Source organism: Poecilia reticulata, chromosome 4, assembly GCF_904066995.2.
Source record: "Poecilia reticulata chromosome 4, P_reticulata-male-v2, whole genome shotgun sequence".
NCBI lineage: Eukaryota > Metazoa > Chordata > Actinopteri > Cyprinodontiformes > Poeciliidae > Poecilia > Poecilia reticulata.
This window is the reverse complement of record NC_088833.1, coordinates 27,241,311-27,262,205: the sequence shown is the minus strand read 5'-3', so window position 1 is coordinate 27,262,205 and position 20,895 is coordinate 27,241,311. Positions and strand designations below refer to the sequence as shown.

Here is a 20,895-nt window from a genome sequence, read left to right as displayed (position 1 = left end):
AAACACATTTTCTGTTAACTAAACCTGATTTCCTTTCAATAGCAATGATTGTTTCAAACAAAAAGAAAACACAATCTTCTCAAAAAAAAAAAAAAAAAAAAAAAAAAAAAAAAAAAAAGCTTAAAGTTAGGACCGGGCAATAAATCAGTAACAATATATATCAATACGTTACCGGTGGGGATGGGTCCCATGTCAACCACTGCTGGCTGGGAGAGGATCTGTCGGAGTTTGTCCTGATGGGACAGCAGAGCTCGGCCTGCTTTTAAAATGTAAAGTCTCAGCTGCTGGCAGCGCAGGAGGTGGATGTCCACCTGGTCAGCTGCAAACATCATTAGATATAATCAATACATCAATCAAACTTTACTATTATCAAACTATTTTTAAAAATGCCTGTTGAGTATCTGCTTACTTAGATTAATGTAAGCAGACCAGTTTAAAGACAGTAACTGCGCTTCAATTACAAATGTGTGTAAATCTTCGTCTATATTCTGCTGATGTCTTAAAGAAAAAAAAGTGGCAGTTTCGGTGTTTTCATTAAATGAATTAAATTAAAAATTACACGCGAGTATGCCATTTTATGCAATAAGTCATTAAAAACGACAGATGTAAACACTTGGATGAAATACATTCATAATTCAGCCGTGGCGTTAGCTTTTATCATTTATCAGCCGTGTCGAGGACTAAGGCCTCCATGTGGGTTGTGCTTAACAGCTGCGCCACCACAGATCCCCCATTTTGTCTAATTCTACAGTTAATGGAAAGGCAGCTACAAAGTGTTGCCTCCTGTACCTGTGAGTCCTCGGCTGAGGGACTTCTTTATGCGCTGCTTCTCCAGTTTGCTGCCAGCCAGGCTGACCAGCTGAGCCCAAACAGCCAACATGGGCTCATTCAGAGGCAGGTTCTGCACACTGAAGGCCACGCCAGGCAGCTGAGGAAAACGGTCCGCAGATAAAAATAATCTATTAATTTGTCTGTTCTGCGAACAGAGAAGCAATTAAACGTCTCTCATACCGGTTTGAGATGGCTGAGCAAGCAAACCCTGCAGGTTCTCATGTCGTGGAACTGGACCGTGATGCGTCCTTTTGGGGTGATGCGCATCACCGTTCCCTCTCCGTACTCCTCGTGGATGACCTGCCCGCCCAGCCTGAGGCGCCCGTCGATCCCGCCGATCACAGCCAGCACTGCCATCAGGCCGCAGACCCGGGGCCCGTCCGAGTCGGGAAAGTACTCTTCCAGGAAACACTGGGATGTAAATAGCGAGAAGGAAAAGTTCTATGAAACCCTTTTATTCTGACTGGATTAATCAGCTGAAACTATGAAAGCAGCAACTCTTACAGCTTCAGACTGGCAGCCGGCCATAATATCACCGATGGAGCCCAGCTGGGTGTTGATGTAATCATTTATGAGGCTGTTCCACTGGCCGAGGGAGTGCAGCGTGCGCAGCACAGCCACGATCTCCTCCGCCAGCGTGCTGCTGTGAGTGGCTGTCAGAGAAGCCTGTGGGCGGGACTTCCTCCTTCTCATGGAACCTTCTGTGGAGACAAACAATTTTGAAATATATGCAACTATATATAAAAAATAAAACTAAGAATTGGAACAAAAAAGTTTCAACATGAAGCTCATCTGACCTCTGAGAAGTGGCAGGTCTGAGGAGCAGGTGCTTAGAAGGCTTCCTAAGAAACTGAACAGTTTCTCCACCAGGAACTTCATGTCCTGTGAGCGTTCGGTTTTGTCCCATGAAGGCAGAACTGCTTGGAGGAGTCTCAGTGCCAGGATCTGTTTACAACAGAAAGAAAGCAAAGTTTGTTATAAAGATTACGTTTTTTTGAGAGCTTAGTGCTTGAGGAGACTGACCATGTTTCCCCTGTTTTTTTTCTTAAACAAAAAAATGTACAATAAATGTCTTTGTCATGTCGTCTCCTGAGTTTAGTTCTGAGTAGAAATGTAAAAAGACATTGGGTTGTAACCAGAACAGAATTTCCAACTTGGTCGGCCCTGACCAGTAACTGCCTGGTTGTGGGGAAACTGTTTTCTAAAACACATCAAGATGTGCATGCTGTGAAAGAGCGAGAGAGCAAGACTTTAGGAGATACTAGGAAGGGAAAACGTATTAAAGCAACGTGTCTCCGTTTTATTCTTTTAACCTTTCCAACCTTCATCTGTTATGAAACTTCTTGGATCTAGAAATTAGCTTGAAAATCTTAAGAGTTAAGGTGAAGATATACATTTCTGAGGCTTAGGTGTCAAACTGAGCCTCAGGCTTAGGTGTCAACCATTTATGTGACCTTCTGAACTCACGAGGGTCAATTTATTACACAATTACTTAAACACAATTGTTTAAGTAACAATTGTTTACTTAAATATTATTTTATCAGTCAAATCAAACCAGTTTTCATGTGTATGAACTCACATTACATCAATGCAAAAAAAAAGAAGTTACATTTTAAGTTCTCATCTATTGCTGAGAAAACTATAATATTTTAACAGTTTGTTAATGGTTATTTTTATTAATATATTTAACCACAAAATGAGTTTGAAATCCTTGCTGGTTTTACCAGCTCAAATTTAAGACTTTAAGACCTTTTTTAAGACCAGTATGAATGCAATTTAAGACCTGAACCTCCACAGAAATTTATGAACTTTGTCCAGCCAACTGGTAATAAATTTGCACTTATCCAAGGTAGAATTAAAAGAAAAAGGAAAAATAAAAATAAAAACTAGCTAGCTAGCAAGGGTATATTAGCAGTTAGTGGTAGCCTCAACCACCTCCAGTCACATTCAGGAATTTAAGACTTTTCAAGGACGTGAACACACCAAGACTGCCGTTCATGTCTAGTCATGCTAATTGCTAAAGTAAGATGCTAAACACATGCTAAAATGTGATTTTTTTTTTTTTACAATTTGGTTTTAAATTAATGAAACTCCTTTTCACAGCCACTGTTCTATGAAAAACAGCTTAAAATTGGTTCTGCTTTCAGAACAAATGACTAAATAAGAGTAAGAAAAAAGAGGGGGCAACCACAAATTTCTTCCTCTAAACTTTCGGTCCTGGAGTTAGTTATGACGTCATTCAAACATATACAGTTTTACTCCAAAGCACAGAAGAAAACAAACGGGTCACATTTACAATAAATCAAATTTTAAAAGCACGTGTGTATTTTATCCTACACTTACGCTTCATTGAGTTCTATGCCAACAAAAAAAAAAAATTTGTAAAACCTTTATGGATTGTAGCTTCTGCTTTCCAAGCCGACACCCAATAGCTAAATTTAATCCAGCGTCCACATCTGGCTAACCAACCTGTCTCTGCAGAGTGATGGCGTTGAAGGACTGGTGGCCCTCGACGATTCGGATGAGAAGGCCGATCCAGGCGGAGGTGCTCAGGGTGCTGCACATCTGAGGCATGAGGGCGATGCTGCGGATGAAGCCCAGAGTGCACCAGCTCCGGTGCTGCTCCCGAGACACCAGCCTGTGGGAGTGACAACCTGACGGCAAAAAATCAATTCCTGTTAAAATTATCTCCAATAAAAAGAAATGAAATTGCAATCATCATGAGGAGTTTATTTACTTGACTTGTCGTTAACTCCACTTTCCACCAGCATCCTCAGCAGTCCGCACAGAGTCCGAATGGCGTCCGTCTGCAGGACCTCTGCGTACATCCCGGCGGACAGAGAGAGCGTCTTCAGCAGGTTGACGGTGCTGGTCAACATCATGGCTGTTGGGTGGCTGCTCTTCTCTATAAGCTCGCCTTCTTTGAAACAAGGAGGAAGCCGTGTTACAGCTCCTACTCTGACGTCCGTGTGTTGCCTTGGAGCTGCGGTCAGACGCGCACACCGACCTGTGTCGTCCTCCGTGTCAGAGTCCTCGGCGGTGGGCTGGGCGGCCGGCGGCGGCTCTGCAAGCTTCAGGTCGTACTTGCCCTCTTTGCCCATCCGGTAAGAGTTGGTGCTGCTGGTGTCCCACTGGACCCGGATCCAGCCGTCCTCGCCCAGCTCTCCGATGACCCGGCCCAGACCAGGAGCGGGGCCGTCCTGGAATGACCGTGAAGACTTAAATCGTTTAAACTAAACACAATAGGAGGGTCGGGGCCCTAACATGTTTGTTTCAATGAACTAATCACAGATTTTAATGCAATTAATCGCTTTTTATTTTTTTACATACAAAGCATTTCTGGTACGCTCATAATTCTGAAGAACAAGTGACATCCGTGTAAAGTGACAGACAACGCAGTCACTTTCTTGGCCCACTGGATGTTAATTTTTATTTTAAAAAAAACAACGATCTGATGGGACGCTGAGATAACACTACTGTGTTCAAGTTGTGCTAAAAGGAGTTAGCTGACCAGTGAAGCTATTCAAGCTAAAATAGCATCTCAATGCTAAACATGCTGCAGCAGCACAGATGTCCCTAAAGTTTGCATATGTAGATGTTTTTTTACATAGTACCATGAATGATCATGAAACACTTGAAAGCCAACTAGATACAAAAGCATTTTGCGACAACTTGATGGTTAAATAACTTGGACAGATTAAAAACAATAAATATCTTTGTTATTGATCTTGCATGTCTGTTAATTCAAGAATTCAGCAGCAAAAATGGATCTTGAACTGAAAATGTTGCTTATTTTGTCAATTAAAATACAATTAATTAAAGAGCCAGAAATTAACTACAATAAAAAAAAATAAAACCCATTTATTTACCTGATCGCCCCATTTCCAGTCCACTCCCCTCATCACTCTGGTGCCGATCTTCATCATGGCGGCGAGTTCTGGGCCAGAAGCGGGCAGGGGCGCGGGGGCCGCCTCCTTCCTGGACTCTTCCAGGACCGTGGCCGAGCCTCCGTGAGCGCACAAACTGAGGTCCTCCTCGCTGCTGTCTGTGCTGGGGCCTACAAACATCGGACAGCGTAAAACAGAAACTCGGATTGGTTCAAAAAACCACCTCTTCCAGGTCACCTGGTGAAAACTCACCAATAAGCTTGAGGATGCTCTGAGTGAGGGCCAGAAGGCCAGAGTTCAGCAAGAGGCTGAGGCTGTTGGAGCCGTGCTTCAGGGACAGCATGTGGATCATGGCCAGCAGGAAGCGGGCCTGTGGAATGGTGCCGAGGCTTGGTCCGGCCAGGTTCTCGTTGGTGATGGTCTGAAGAGGGACCGGCTGCACGCCTATCATTGGATTGACAGCAAATCATTGGATAATGAAGTTTAGTATGTAAATCAACAGATTCTCGTAATAAAGTCAATGATGCTATGGCGCAAGAAAACTCAAGCAATTCAACTTGCTTAAACAGTGCGTTTTTTTTTCCTATGTGTAGATATGGAAAGGTATTTAAATGAGGGAAAATGATCCAAATACCTTGCAAATGTTTCTACAGTCAGACCATAATAATGGCGATTTTGATTGCAAACAATCACAAAAAACAGACGCACAATCCCTGAGGGGTTGATTGATAAAAGCTCTTTTAAAGACAAACATCTTAACAGTTATGGGTCTTTAACTTCTCTTTATGTTGCGTTTGAAACAGTTGATCATAACTCACCGACTACCCAAGACTCACAGTTTAAAACTCTGCTTCACCAAGTGAATCATAGTATTAGTTTTAAATTAAAGAGAAGTGATTAAATAATCTACAGAAAGTGACATTTTTATCCAATTAATAGAATAAATAGATAGAATGGTGGATTATAAAAATAATCAGCTGCAGCCGTACTCGTGAGCGTATGTAACTGAACATGACGATCCATCCATCAGACGTTTTTCCCAGCACTCACCCAGCTCTTTGAAGCGGGCGCTGGCCTCCAGCAGGATGTTGCGAACATTTTGGATCGCCCAGGAATACAACTTCCCAAACGTCACCTCCAAAAGCATCCGGTTGAAGGGAGGGATCAGATCGACGTGTTTAAGGCAGTCCGACAGCGGCTCCCTGAAAAGATCAAATTCGTCAGTCTGTCATTTCATTCACCCCGTTTACCAAATTTAATCCATTCTCACGTTCCCTTATAAACATGAGTGAAAGGGGAGCAGAGAGAAGGAAAAGAAATCTTGTGTAAACCTGGTCATTTCACAATTATTAAAACTTTTATTGCCGTAGACATTAGATTAACAATATAAGTTGTAAATGACATTTTTTCACACTCGGAAATGTTTAAGACTTCTTTTTTTTTTCTTTACAGTCTTGTGAATTTGATTCATACTCGAACATTATTTTCATCTCCTCATCCAAACTCTGCCAGAATTTTATTGGGCTAAAATGCACATTTGCTTTAAAGCAGAACACACTTTACTTTTGAAATGGTACATCCTGTTATTTCTGTCACTTGCGCTCAAGACAAAGAACCTTTGTAAATTAATTAAACATTAACTTATTAAACATAACTAAAATAAATTTTAAAGTCCCTTGGTTTGAATATATTTGATGGAATTAACTTATTGTGTTTAAATGTTCTCCAGCATTGACTTTATATAAAATCCTCGTAGCTTAAAGGCTTGGTGTTGGTTCATCTATAAGTCAGATAATTTTTTACTTTATTTAGAAGTCAAATACTTCCACACAGTTTTTGTTTTGAGATTTCCAGATAAGATTATGATGAAAAACAACCTCTAAAAACTTTTTATACTTATTTTTTATGCCTAGATGTAAATGTGGTTAGCTACCCGATGCTGGTCCCTTCGGGTATGACCCGCTGCCACCCGCAGAGCATGGCGTACTGCACGGACGGCAGCAGGAAGCTCTTGGAGGCCAACTTCAGCATGGTGTCGATTCCCTCCAGCCTCACCTCGGCCCTCTCCAGCTGCGATGAAACGGGGGGAAAAAAGAATCACACTTTTCTAAATTAAGGGTTTTGGATTATCGAGGAGTGCTGAACAAATCCCACTTTCAAATCGCACCTGTTTGAGGAGACACTTCCTCATTTTTTCCACATCCAGCGGCTCTTCCTTCAGCGCAAACTCCACGATGGTGCCCATCAGGCTGGACTGAGAGAAGACTCCCTGGACGCTGTGTTTCAGCCAGCGGTACCGCTGGACGTTTGCCACTGTGTTCAGCAGCGGCTGCCACTTGTCCTGCTACGGATTTGTAATTTCAATCAGGTGCAAAGTCAGAAAAATTCAATGAGCACAAACATATCGATATCCAGCTAATTTTGGAATTGCAGTGTTTCCATCAAATAAGAAATGGAATTAAAATTACAAGTTAAGAAGTTTGTTCATGCCATCAGTCATTCAAAATCGTCTTTTCGGGTAGTAGTAATGCCTGGTTGTTGATCTCATGATTCGTGTGATGCAAAAAGGGTGTTTTGCAAAATACACCAATTGCGATAAAGCTGAAAAACAACACCTCGCTCTAGTGCTAAAGCTTTTTAACTGAAAAATGTGAGATTTTTTTTAAATTGCAGTGTTTCCATTAAGCAAATTTACTTTCATGATTCCAATTTGCTCAATTTCAACATCAATGGAAACGCAGCTACTTACTGAGCCATAGAAATCTACCTTTGACGTCTTTCCAGTGGGCGACTTCCTGCCTGCAGGAGTGGGGTTAATGTGGACGTTATGTTCTTCTTCGTTGGTCCCCTCATTCTCCAGCTTTGGCTCTTCTTCATCGGCAGACTCTGATTTCTTAGGCGCTAAAAGGAGGGACAGCTAAATCCTTTAGCAGGCATCTACCGAAATAACCAAAATAGACACTTATCAGAATAGTTCAAGTAGTCCCACCTCTTTTTTTCCTTCGGTCCCTGATGAGCTTCTGAGCGATCCTCCTCCATCGCGGCTGAGAGCTCAGCAGCTTCAGCTTGGACACGATGGACAGGTCATTGCTCACCGCCGGCCGCAGCTCGTTGAACAGGAATCTGAGGCGCTCGATGACCGGGGCGCACACTTCCTTATAGGAGCGGCCCTGTTCCTGATGAGTCTGGAGTGTGACAGAGCAAAGGCAAAATTTTACACACTTATTCTCAACTTAATGTGCCTTAATAAGCCATTCATATCCCACGACTTTGACTTTTTTCTCTCTTTTTTGCATTACAAGGTCAAACTTCAATGAATCTCAACTGTGATTTTATGAGGTCAACAGTTTCAGGTCAGTTAGATTAGAGTTTCAGAAAGAGCTGAAGTTTTTAAAACTCAATTTGAAGGCGCTGAATTACAAAACAAAATTTATTTTATGTCATATTTGACAGTTTTTTTTTAACAACTGAAGATAACATCGTTTCTTGGTTGTGCTATAAAATGATGGAAAACACATAATACTGACTGTTTAGCATTACTTACAGCCAGAAGAAACATGTTGGTAAAGTAAAAAAAAAAAAAAATCAACTTTAAAACACAAATCTCACTGAAGTGCCTTGTTTTGGTTCATCCCATAAAATTCTAATTAAATACATACAACTAAATGTGAACTTTTTCCAAGGCATTTTATACATTAGAAATAACTCAAAGTGGCCATTTCAACATACTATTACTACTTGATAGCAGATGTCAGAGGTTTAGCTCCTACCTTAATTAGTGAACATTTTGCCTGGTAGACCATGCGACAGACATCAATCATTGATTTAGGGAGGGACCTCTGCTTCCCCTGGTCCACCCCCAAAGCACACGGGCTGACGAGTGAGAGAGCAACGTGACCTGTGACACACGAGGGTTCGCTGTCAATTTATCCAGAAACAAAAGCAGTTACAAATCTTTGTTTACCCATGTAAGCTTCCTAGTATAAACTGTTAATTCTTATGGCAGAGAAATAAAAGAGCGCTAATAATTTGTCAGAAGAAAACCAGCGTTGCTAGGTTACCGAGGTCCTGATGTTTGAGCAAGCAGCAGAGCAGCAGGCGGCCGACTTCCTCCACTGGATGCTCCGGTGGGAAGGTGATGGGTGTAATAAGGTGGTACTGCTTACAGCAACGCTCTATTTGGCACAAAAAGTCCTAGAATAGAAAAAAAAAATGTATTGAAACACTATTATTCGGATTCATGTCTTTCCAATAGGCTAGTGAATCATTATTTTATCTGGTCCACCTTCACAGTGTGGTCCTGAGTGTTGTTGTCAGCGATAGCCTGGAGGAAGGGCTGCGCGTGGTCGCTGAGGGTGATCCTGCGGGAGTAGAGCTTGGCCTTGTCTGGAGTGGTGGAGCCCAGCGAGCTGCAGTGGTCCTCGTCCTTCTCCTCATTGTAGTTGTAGTGGATCTGACTGGTCTGAAGGCCGCCAGAGAATATGGACGACTGGAGCCATTCTGTGCACGAGGACGATAAAACAAACAAAAGAAGTTTCAATTCACAGCAGAGTTTGTTTCCAAATAATTGTCACCGGCATTAATTTTTATTGATTGATTCATACACCCTAGCTAGCTAGTTAGCTTTATTGTGCGTCACAGAACAAAACGCAATGAAGATGTCTCTCTGTGACTCAAACTTTGACAAGGAAACAAATAAAATAGACAAAAATTAAGACTTGTGATTATTACATTTAAGGCCAATGTTCTTTTTAGAAAGTCATTTTAAGACTTTAATTTTAGATACGTGAATTTAAGACTTTTTAAGCATGTGCAGACATCTTGATTTTTTTTTTCTGTATGCACAACATTTAAGTTTAAGAACAACTTACGAGTCAAATTTTGATTTTGAACACTGCAGGACAGTGAAACCGGTTTAAAACAAACTCTTTTGAATTAAATAAACCAGGCTAATATAAGATTCAACATGAATGGAAAAATAATCTGCATTAAATCAGCATTAAATTTAAAGTTTCTAATTGATTTTTAAAAATTATTCGCTCATTTCAACACCAAGACGAGTGAATGATTAGTCTTTTTGGATCCCTGGACAGACTTAAAAACAAATAAAAAAAATAAAATAGAAAATATTTTTTAAAAAGTCCTTCAACCTACTGGCACATTCAACCTCCATAGGGGACAACGGGGTGCTTTTGGCCAAATACGAGGCATGAAGACCCAACAGCAGCCCCAAATTCCTCTCCGTGTCAATGAGTGGCGAAGACAGACTGCTGAGGTCCGGAGTCGTCACCGTCTCCTGGTTAGGCTAGAAATAATTAAAAATATCCCGTTTCAAACCTATAGAAATCAGCAATTTCTTGCATATTTAAAGAAAGAAAAAAGTCTAAAGTCATTTTCTAGATGGAACGGTGAGTACCTCCATGTACTGGCCGACACAGAAAGCCTGCATGGATTCTCTGGTGTCCTCAAACTGTAAGGCAGCTTCCAAGGCAACTACAGGGTCTTCTCCAGCAAACTGAGCTGCAAAGGAAAAGACATTCTGTTTTAGCAACAACAAAAAGAAGAAGAAATGAAGAAATCTAGAGTACTACTTTCTAGATGCACAATAAAGCTATAAAGATTTTAGGTGATGCGTTTCCGAAGCATTAAGTAACTTTCCAAAAATAGTTAACTATGTGCTGATTTAAATATTTGTATTGCCGACCAGGACTCAGTTTGAGCTTCGTCTAATCTCAAATGAGTCACTAAATCAGGAAGAGAAGAAAATCTGATTAAGACAATGCTAGTAGGAATTATTTGCATTTTCCAAAATAAAGCTAAAACAAAGTAAAAAAATTATAAATAAATAAATAAAAAATTTAAAACATTCAATTTATTTACCTAAGACGCTGTTTCCTGTCAGAGACTGAGACTGAGCCTGGAAGTCTTTAATGTCATAAACCTTCCCGTCGATGACCGTCCAGAAGCCGCCATCTTTGTTGTGGTTCTCCAGGTCAGCCTTACGGATCAGTGAAACCTCTTCGTTGTTCTTAGAACTTTGTCCAGTGAAGAAGGATCCTGTCAAAACAGAAGAAAAGTTTAGTACCTTCAAACTTTTAATGCTACTAAACAACAAAAAACAACGTTTACAATGAAATTTAGGAACTCTTTCAATAAAAGGCGAGAAGTGACATATCGTACCCATAATTCCCGGCCAGGCCAAATCTTCATTATCGTCCCTCTCGTGGCCCGGAGCCAGGTGGTTGAAACGGTCCAGGTGCTCCAGGAGTCCGGCCAGCAGAGGGATGGCGCCGGTCTCCTGCATCAGTCCGGCGTCGATGGTGAGGAGGAGGATGATGGACACCACCAGCTCAGGCAGAAGCACTCCTGATGAACAGAACCACAGAAACATTTTTAAATAACTCGACAAGATCCTGGCAGCCTTATCAACACAGAGCGGAGGACGCTACCAGTCAGGTCTCCTTCAATAACCCGAGAAACTTCGGCGAAATGTCGCCGACCCGTAGACGCGATGCTCGTTGCGACGGGGAGGATGTCACCGATGTGAGTGCAAAGCAAGGCAATGTACTTCTTCAGTAAGGAGCCGACACCCAGCAGCTCGGGATCTGCAACAGATAAAGGAAACGCGGCTGAACGCAAACCCAAAAGGCAAAGAAAAGTTTTGGAGTAGGGCTTAAAAATAACATCTCGGATCCAATTTTAAAAAAATTTTTTGTCTTTTTTGAAAAAAAGAATTTACAAAAAGTCAAAAAATATTTTCAAAAAGTGGCTTTTATTTCAATCAACCCTTGTGGGAGTTTTACGATGGAGGATCAATTTTTGTTTAATCACGAGAAAAAAAAAAGAAAGAAAGAAAGAAAGAAAAGAATTTTACTGGAAGAAAATGTTAGCGTTCCCCTACTATTACATCGGAAAGTTGACCTAAATTCAAAGACCAAACAAATAGAAACGGAAGAAGGCTGACCTAGACATGCTGACATCACTCTGAACTATGGAAACCAAAGCAAAAAAAAAAAAAAAAAAAACCCGACAAGTGGATCAAATTGATTTATTGACCGGCCCTACTCCGACATCGAACCGATTGACCTACTGTATCCATTGCCGTTCTCCGAGTCGGTGACTCCCAGGTACAGCTTGCTGACGAGCAGCCGCTGGAAGCGTAGCAGCAGGTCCAGAGACGCAGATCGCTCCTTGCTGACGTGTTCCGCTTCCAAATAGTTGGAGATTCGCCGGGCGACGTCTTTCAGTCGCGCGATGGTCTGCGAGGCGATGTTCCTGTCGAATTCAAACGTCGGAATGCGTCAGAGGACAGCAGAAGGATTCTGGTGGAGTGAAAACGCTGAAAACGGCAGGTACCTCAAAAGCTGCTGCACGAGTTGCACGAGTGGCAGACATTGTTTCCCCGTCGACTCGTAGATGCCCGTGTTGATGAGGTCCTTGTCCAGCACGGTACGGCAGCGGTGCATGGTGGAAGCGTTCGCTTCCTGCTCGTCGATCTCCTTCTCTTTCTGAGCCTCCTTCTTGGCCTCGATGTCCTGTCGTCATAACAACCAGAAACCAGTTTTCTCTTAGCGTCGAAGTCGCTTCTTTCTGAAATTGACGGCGGGTTTCTCCACGGGATGAATCAAATCAAAGGTTAACCACATGCTGAGGTGGCACAGCAGTGGTTTTATCATTGGCTTTAACGCTCTGACCTGTATCTCGGCTGTAATGGCGGCACTCAGAGCAGATTCCAGCCCTCCGTCGGCCATCAGGCTGCTCACCAACAGGTCGATCATGAAGCGCCGTCCAGCACTCACACTCATCTCATTACCAGATGCTGGGGGGGAAAAATGTAAATGTCTCAAAATCATGAACATTTAAACACTGGAAATGGAAGACATTTTAAATATCCAAGATAAATAAGCAAAAAACAACAGAAACAACAAATAAAATGGGTTATAAAGTCTGCTAAAAAAATAAAATTATCTTTCAAACAAAGAGATAGTTGAAACCAAAGCACCAAAGTAAATTAACATTCAGTATTTAGAAAAAAAGAGAAATAAAAGAGAAAAATGATTCATCAAGCATATGAAAATGATTGAGTTTCTTTTAGTTTATCATGAGATTAATTGTTTTATTGCGACTCACCAGCATTAGGCAGCAGCGAGGACAGCGCCCGGGCCCGCTCCTCGGCGGTGGGCAGCAGCACCGACCATCCGCTCTGCAGCACGGCCTGGGCGGCGGCTTGCACCGTGTTGAGCACGCCGGCGTTGCTGGCCAGCACCACCACCGTTTGCTTGAGGTTGTTGAGGAGAACGCTGCCGAGCCCCAGGCCCAGCTCCTCCGGGTCCACCTGGTTGCTGATGGCTGCGTGGAGCTGAGGAAAAAGAAAAAAAAAAAATTCTAGGAGGATTCAGGCTAAAGCAGCAACTTCCACGGCTTTAACCTGAGGATGCGTACCTGGAGCCGGAGCAGGTTCAGCGTGGCCACCACCATGCACTCCTTCTCCTGAGGAGGCGGCCAGTCCGAGCCGCCGTCCATGCCCTCGCTGACCTGGCGCAGGAGTAGGTCCAACTGCTCGAAGGTCATGGAGCAGACGTCCACCACGAAGGGCACTCGCTGCCCGACAGACCACTCAGAGCAGGAGGACCAAGCGAAGCTCTGAAGGCAACAGAACAAACCAGGGAATTTGTTCTATCACAATCACTACAAATCAGGGTTTGTTCAATGCTTCTGCAGTAAAATTCAAGGACTTTTCAGGCTGTATAATAGTAAGTTATTAAACATTTCCAGCACCAAAATTTGAGGATAAAAGAATAAATGAATAAAAAAAGGACTGTTTCAATTCATTATTACATGATATTATTTATTACCGTTATTAATCATTTTTTGTGACGATAGACATTTTTCAGAAAGGAAAAGATCAACTAAAATTTTGGATAATTGTATGTTTTGAAATGTCTGTCACACACCTTATACATCCGACTAGTCTGAGAACAAAATACTAATAAATAAAAAAACTCCCTTAATTTCAATAAAGCAGTTTAAGCTATAGAATATAAGACAACCCTTATTTCAAAACCACAAATAAATCATTGAGCCGTTAGGTGTAATAAATATCAAAACAATCCCATATTAATGGTTAAGGTAAATGACCTTGCTGCTCAAAATGAATGCCTAACGACAACATACAAAGACAGTTACCAAAAATAAAAAAATAAATAGTCAAGTTTTCTGACTTTTGAAATAACAATTTAGGTGATACTAACAGACTTAAAACAATAGAAGTGTACTCTGATTTAACCACGGACGATGAGGAGGAAAAGGGTGGACATGTCTTTTTATTAGGTAAGATTATCTGTATTTTTATTTATTTTTTTAAATTTAGGCTTTTAATCAAATGTTAGATTTCACTTCATAACAAAACTGCAGTTTTTACACAGAAATCAAGTACTTTACAAACCTTGAAAACACCTATTTGAAATTCAATCGTCTTCAAGGACGTCAAAGCACAAACCCTGAAATGTTCTGCAGTCTGAAGAGCGTTAAAGTGTTCGTCTTACTTGTCCTGGGCCACAGGAAATCCCCACAATGTGCTTGGAGTTGAGTCCTGGGAGAGCCTTGGGCTGCTTCTTGTTGGAAAAGAGAGTATCAAAGTGTTGGAGTTTATCGTTGCTGCCCCAGCTGTGCACTTCTCCGTCGTCTGTCAGAGCCAGACAGTGCGTAGACCCTACAGCGATATCCACCACTTTCTTTCCTGAACAGAAACAGAAAAAACAAAGGGTAATGCCGGTCAAACTTAAGTCTTTTTAAGACCTGTTTAGTGCCACCTTTGAATAAAATTTAAGACATAAAAACTATAAGTATGAGGGAAAATTGCTGCAAAATTCTGAACCTGGTTTTGTGACCATGTCAGAGGCAAAAGCTAGCTAGCAAAGGTACATTAGCAGCTAGTCATTGTTAGCCTCAAGTGCCTCGAGTCATAGATTGGAGTGAAGACATTAGCGTGCAACTAAAACTTTTGATGAAGGGGGGGGAAAAAAAAAAAAAAAAAAACAATGAAATGTCTGCCATGACAACATTTAAGACCTGTGATTAATGAATTTAAGGATAACCAACATTTCTTAAAATTAATTTAAGGCAATTTAAGGCCTTGATTTTAAACATGCAAATTTAAGGCTTTTTGCACAGAATCCAATGACATTTTTTGTGTGTGACTTAAAACTTAAATTGTAGGGAAAAAAGTTTAAAGTCCTGACATGACAAAATTTAAGACTTATAATCAACATATTTAAGGCCAACTTAAATTATTTTTTGATTAATTTAAAACATTTTGAGGCCTTAGTTTTAGACAAACAAATGTAAGACATTTTAAGGATGCACAAACACCCTGTATGCATTAACAATTGTTTTCCTAAACCTTCCAAACTCTCTTGTTTCCCCATCAGCGACTCACCCTGAAGACTGTCCAGCAGCTTCGGGTAGCGGACGTGTTCGTCCGTGCCGTGACCCAGACGCTGGTTGTCTCCCTTCCCCCAGGTGTACACCTGTCCATCTTTGGTGAGGGCTACAGAAAACTGACTGCCGCAGCACACCTTCACTATATCCAGATCCTGCAGCTTCTCCACCAGCTTGGGCGTCTTGCAGCCGTCGCTGCCTCCGCGACCCAGTTTGCCATAGTCGCCGTCGCCCCAGGACCACACCTGGCCTGGGGAAAGCAAAGAGGGCAGACATAAATATGGAAGCATAAATGGTGGAAGCCACAGCAGACAAAACTATTTTGCTCCAACCGTTTTCAGTCACAGCAAGCGTTTGTGCGTCCCCGCTGCCACATGCCACGTCCATGACCTTATGTCCTTTCAGAGCGGTCACCAGCATGGGCGTCGTCTGGTCCTCACTAGAGCCTAAAATCAAACAGGAGAGAAGGCATTACAGAATATAAACGGAGAGAAAATGGGTTCTAATAAATCCATCACTAAATGTTGAGAAGGATAAATGTAAATGAACGAATCTGTGTGACCTCACCGTGACCCAGCCGACCGTAGTTCCCTCTCCCCCAGGTGTAGAGCTCGCCGTCAGCCGTGATGGCAGCGCTGTATGTGCTCCCGCAGGCGATGTGCACCACGTGCTTTCCTGCCTGTTTCCCATTAAAGGCGGCGATCATTGTGGGCTCCTCTAGGTAACTAAAGCAAAGAGCCGTTTGAAATGAGGAAAGGTTAATTGGATTTCAGCTCAGCACAGACTGCAACACCTGTCTTAAAAGGCCTTCAGTGCCAGCTGTCTATCTGCCCTCTTACCCCCCCTTTGTTCAAAGCTATAAACCATTAGCAACAATTAAAGCTGAAACAATTAATCGCGATTAATCAGTTAATAAAATAATAATCAATTTAGTCATTGATTAATCGTTACCTGGAGTCTACAGACTAAAACATGACATTGTCTGAAATAACAAGCTCACAATAATAACCAAGCAAAGCTATGCAAATATACAACATACATCTTTACTAAAGGTAAAAAAAAAAAAAAATCCTTCCCTGTAAATATATTCTACCAAAACTTCTCAAATTGGAGAGTTTTAGCTTCACCTGGTTCAAATTCTGTTTAAGAAATATTTCCAACCACCTTTTGCTGTCCAATAAATTGTCTAATCCAGAAAAATGGTCAACAAGATCAGCCATACATGGTATTGATTTTAAGTTGGCTGAACTTTTCGCAGGCTGATGTTGGAAGGATCATGTTTTAGCTGCAGATTCATCCTTTGCTACAAATGATCCAGCTTTCACTAATTTTTGCTTTCACATTATTGCATTTTAGGCATAAAAATCTTTTATTTTCTAATATTAAAAAAATTATTGTTTATTTGAATCATTTAATGTATTTCTAATATTGTATATATACAAAAAAAACTGGTAGTTAAAAACATCTGCGGAGTGCGGCAATTTTTTTATCCAATTAACTGAATAATTGTCAGAATAATCGATTACTAAGACAATCTTTAGTTGCAGCCTCGGTGGCAACATGTTCCGCTTTAAATAGACAAAACCAGTTGCATTTCTTTTTCTACCCAAGACTACTACTGTTTTCATTTGATCACATATCACAAGTTAGAGGCCCCTCGATTCAACATTCGTTGTTGCTTACGTGGTGTCTCCGTGTCCCAGGCGGCCGCCATCGCCGCAACCCCATGAAAACACTTCACCGTTGGACGACAGGGCCATGTAGTGCTGGCCGTCAGGATGAGCGGCCAGCTTCACTATCTTCCTGGAGCTCAGGCAGTGGACCAGCATGGGAGCCTGGAAGCAGGGGTGGGAAAATTTAGGGTACAAAAGCTAAAAAAAAATCCTACAAGTCAATGTGTTGTTGATACATGTAGGTCAGGTCTCATTAGTAACTACACCACATTGGTAACTACCAGAAATATCAAGTATAAATATGGGGGATTATGTATAAATTTGACCAAGTCTAAAAATAAATAAATAAATAAATAAATAAAAAATCTAAAATGTTGGAGCGGACTAAATGCTGGTGTGGAGTGCTTCTCTCAATTTGCATGTGGGTCGATATAATCCAATACTTGTTTTGTAAGCTGATATCGGACCGTTTCTGACATCAATATCGCATCATGACAACCCTGAACTGGACAGAACCCAGAAATGGCGTGGAAGTGGTTTAGTTGACGGGACGTTGACGGTTTCTGACCGTGTTGATCAGAAACCAACAGAAACCCTCCAAGCAGAACTGACCAGGGTTGTGCTCTTGTAGTTCTGGGTGTAAATGGTGCCGCTGTTGGACAGGATGAGGAATCCCTTTTCTGAACAGACGATCTGCATGACCCCGAGGCTCGACAGGGCCTTGCACTGAATGGGGCCGCTGACGTTGGCATACAGCTTCCAGCCCAAAAGGCCCCAAGCGATCACCTCCTGCAAGGTTCCCTGGAATTAAACGAAGAGTGAGAGACAGAACTAAGGATCTGGTAACGACGCGTGCTTCAGAGAATCGACACAGAATCCAAACATACTGCACTGCAAAAACATAAAATCTTACCAAGTAAATTTGGTGTAATCTGTGGTACAAATATCTTAGTTTTCTTATTTCAAGTGTCCTAACTTGCAAGTAACTTTTCAGCCTGATATAGGGGCTTGTTTTAAGTAAATAATTCCTTAATATTGAAGAAAAACTACCTAGTTCCATTGAGAAATTATTATAAGACGACATTTTTCAATCACGTTTATTTGTGTAGAGCATTTCAGCAGCAAGGCGGATCAAAGTGCTTTACACAAGCTTTACACAAAAAAACCACAAAATTACAAAGTTATAAATAAAACACCATACAGTCGACAAATGACCAAACACTATATTTTGCTGATGGCACTCATCAAAACAATACACATCAAATATGATGGTCAATGTTGAAGTTATAATGGTTTAAAAGAAACTCTAAACAGGTGAGTTTTTAGTCTTGACTTATAAGTAAAATAATCTGCCAATGAAGCTAGCACTTTTTCAACAATATTAAGGAATTATTGATTCAAAACAAGATCCTATATCTTGCTAAAAAGTCACATTGAAGTGTAATAAGATATTTGCACTAGAAACTAGACCAAAATTACTAAAGATTTTGTGTTTTTGCAATGTAGAGACGGTCATGTTTAACATTTAAATGCTAATGTGGATGAATTCAAATTAATTCATGCACGATATGTTAACAAATTGAAAAATTTGAAAATACTGCTCATGATTTCCCACCTGTATTTGCACTGTTCTCAACTACAGAAAGAAACACCAGAATCTCACTAAATACATGAAGCCCTAATGAATTTAATGCATTTTACCAAATCAGAAAAGCTTGAGAAATCTAAATTAATACATCATCATGCACATGAAAGATGATGACTTATGCACTGATAAGAAATAAAAGGAGCCATCACCTTGTGTGAGGAGGGGGAGTTACAGTGTGGGGGGCTGTAAGGAGAAGCCAAGCGGTCCAGGTGAGCCATGAGCACTACAGCCGTCTGCTGAAGGTCAATGGCGAGGTCATTGTCCTGGGGTAAGGTCAGGTACCGCAGGAAACTCTCATTGGGGCTGAGCGGTGCTGTCAGGATCTAGGAATTACATTTAGTGGACAGAACCTGTTAGAATTATTATGTTTGTTATCATTCTTACATTTATAATTTTATGTTACTAGTTTTTATTTAGAGGTTTAGTGTTCAAATTTGTTGAAACTTGGGAGACAAAATTAAATCTTCCTTAATCAAGCATGTTTGTACAGATGGTGACTTAGATCTTCCTGGGAAAGTCCTGAGCTGTAAAACCTATCTATGTGTTAATTTAGTTTCTGTGTCTCCCCTCTGTCTGTCTGAATTCACATCCTACTGTGAAGATAGGATGTGGGTTTCACCCCCTCCATTCCTGTTCACACCTTTCTCTCCCCTGCTAATAAAAGAGACAAACAAACTGAAGGCTAGCAGAACACATGGTGAGCGGCTTGGAGGAGCAGTTCACTGTGTCTTCTCCTTCTGCAGAAGTTTGGCTAAAAACTCATATACGTTGTCTGTGGTTCTCTTTTTCCATGTAGGTTTCAGAAAATACCTAACAGAACCAGTCACAGCTCCACATCACAATGTGTTTGAACGGTGTGGCAAATAAACCTCAGAAAGGCTGAAAAAGCTGACAACATTTCCAAACCCGGCATGATCCAAGAACGGAAGCTCAAACGTTGCCTTCCTGTTATCTGCTCAAAGTCTAAATACGTTTTCTTACCTTTCTCTGGTTCCCTTAACTTGATTTTTTAAAACAATTTTCTAATACTAAAAGCTAACTGAGTCTTTCATCTTGTAACACTATCTACTAGTGCTGAAAAGATTAACTGAATTAATTGTGATTATTTATTGAAATAATAATTTATAATAACTAATTTAGTAATCGACTAATCGTAAACTGGAGTATACAGAACCTGAGGAAGGGAATTTGTGAAATAACACAGTTCAAGCAGCAATTAAACCAAAACTGTACAAAAATACATACATTTTGCATTTAAGATAAAAAAATAAATAACTTCTGTCTGTAAATGTGTGCTAAACAGAACTTCTAAACTTTGTCCAAGAAAAAAAAGGGGGGAAAAAACTCCTACAGAGCACCTTTTGCTGACCATTTATTATTCCAAAAAACAAGCAAACAATTTTTTTTAGCTGCAGATTCATCTTTTGCTACAAATGATTAAGTGATCATTAAAGGAATGCTATATTGTTGCACTTCATGCAATAAAATGTTCATGTTCTTATTTAAAAAAGCAGTTGAATTTGCTCATTTGCATATGTTAACGCATTTCTAATCTGAAAAAAAGGCTTAAGTGAATAAATAAAAAATTTACTAAATGTGCCAATTTTAAAATCTGATTAACAATTAATCATCAGAATAATGAGTGGGAATCGATCATTCTGTCTATTCTGATCATAATCATGTACAAAACGGTGTGTTTTTTGTTTTCATGACATTAATATGATCTGCTTTGGGGGAAAAAAATGTATGTTTTTATTTCTGAATAGTCAGCTGCCAGTCAAGCTTACAGATGTTGGATTCTGTTCACCAGCCCATTTATCTGTGGAGCTCTAATAAAACAATCTTATTCTCCTGTTCTCAATAATCGGCACGTAAAATTAATACTTATTTTTTCACTTCATTTGAATATCCCATGTTATCCAAACGTTTTTCCAAAACATTTGGCGGTTTTGAGGTTTAATTATCTAGATGCTGGTTTGGATTTTTTCCTACCTCAGCATCCTCCTCAGGAAGCGGCTCCTCCTTGCTGCTGTGTATGTTGTGAAAGCGTTGCAGCAGAGGCAGGAGAGGAGCGCTGGTTCCCTGGGTGGAGCGCTCATTGTCCATCTCTCTGGTGCCGTTTTCCCATAAACGTAACAGGAGTAGAACGGCGGACAGCAGCTGGCTGGACGGGCAGAGAGAGACACCGGGAAAACGATTCATCACGGCTGATGAGAGGAAGAATAAATCAGGTCATGGGGAAGGGTGGTGGTGTTACCTGAGCGTCCCCCTCTGCACAGCCAGCTCCAGCAGGATGGCCAGGGCGAGGTGCTCGTCCTGAAGAGGAATGTTACCTTTGACGCTGGCGCTTCCATGAACGTCACTGAGCCCAAAACATACAAGACTTTTATTAATTACATGCAGATTACATCACAAA

The 20,895-nt window shown here is 41.0% G+C and overlaps 1 protein-coding gene across 4 annotated transcripts in view; it reads right to left on the bottom strand.

The window, feature by feature from the left end:
* The window catches only part of herc2 (HECT and RLD domain containing E3 ubiquitin protein ligase 2), a 61,522-nt gene that overhangs the window by 27,996 nt on the left and 12,631 nt on the right, over positions 1-20,895 (bottom strand). For 3 of the 4 annotated variants that reach the window (XM_017304349.2, XM_017304347.2, XM_017304350.2), the window contains 37 exons: positions 20,737-20,841; positions 20,472-20,643; positions 18,629-18,802; positions 17,444-17,632; positions 16,842-16,993; positions 15,726-15,883; positions 15,491-15,604; positions 15,157-15,408; positions 14,264-14,457; positions 13,161-13,361; positions 12,849-13,077; positions 12,413-12,537; positions 12,075-12,253; positions 11,809-11,993; positions 11,168-11,323; positions 10,899-11,084; positions 10,599-10,775; positions 10,135-10,238; positions 9,873-10,023; positions 9,004-9,218; positions 8,780-8,912; positions 8,489-8,616; positions 7,708-7,903; positions 7,486-7,619; positions 6,886-7,062; positions 6,652-6,788; positions 5,769-5,920; positions 4,971-5,162; positions 4,701-4,888; positions 3,839-4,031; positions 3,569-3,751; positions 3,301-3,485; positions 1,629-1,776; positions 1,336-1,532; positions 1,012-1,242; positions 790-928; positions 173-319 (listed from right to left, as the gene is read on the bottom strand). In XM_017304349.2, coding sequence (XP_017159838.1) covers positions 173-319; positions 790-928; positions 1,012-1,242; positions 1,336-1,532; positions 1,629-1,776; positions 3,301-3,485; positions 3,569-3,751; positions 3,839-4,031; positions 4,701-4,888; positions 4,971-5,162; positions 5,769-5,920; positions 6,652-6,788; positions 6,886-7,062; positions 7,486-7,619; positions 7,708-7,903; positions 8,489-8,616; positions 8,780-8,912; positions 9,004-9,218; positions 9,873-10,023; positions 10,135-10,238; positions 10,599-10,775; positions 10,899-11,084; positions 11,168-11,323; positions 11,809-11,993; positions 12,075-12,253; positions 12,413-12,537; positions 12,849-13,077; positions 13,161-13,361; positions 14,264-14,457; positions 15,157-15,408; positions 15,491-15,604; positions 15,726-15,883; positions 16,842-16,993; positions 17,444-17,632; positions 18,629-18,802; positions 20,472-20,643; positions 20,737-20,841 — 6,278 coding nt within the window. The remainder of the gene's footprint in view (positions 1-172; positions 320-789; positions 929-1,011; positions 1,243-1,335; positions 1,533-1,628; positions 1,777-3,300; positions 3,486-3,568; positions 3,752-3,838; positions 4,032-4,700; positions 4,889-4,970; positions 5,163-5,768; positions 5,921-6,651; positions 6,789-6,885; positions 7,063-7,485; positions 7,620-7,707; positions 7,904-8,488; positions 8,617-8,779; positions 8,913-9,003; positions 9,219-9,872; positions 10,024-10,134; positions 10,239-10,598; positions 10,776-10,898; positions 11,085-11,167; positions 11,324-11,808; positions 11,994-12,074; positions 12,254-12,412; positions 12,538-12,848; positions 13,078-13,160; positions 13,362-14,263; positions 14,458-15,156; positions 15,409-15,490; positions 15,605-15,725; positions 15,884-16,841; positions 16,994-17,443; positions 17,633-18,628; positions 18,803-20,471; positions 20,644-20,736; positions 20,842-20,895) is intronic. The other variant, XM_017304348.2, reaches the window with a different exon arrangement.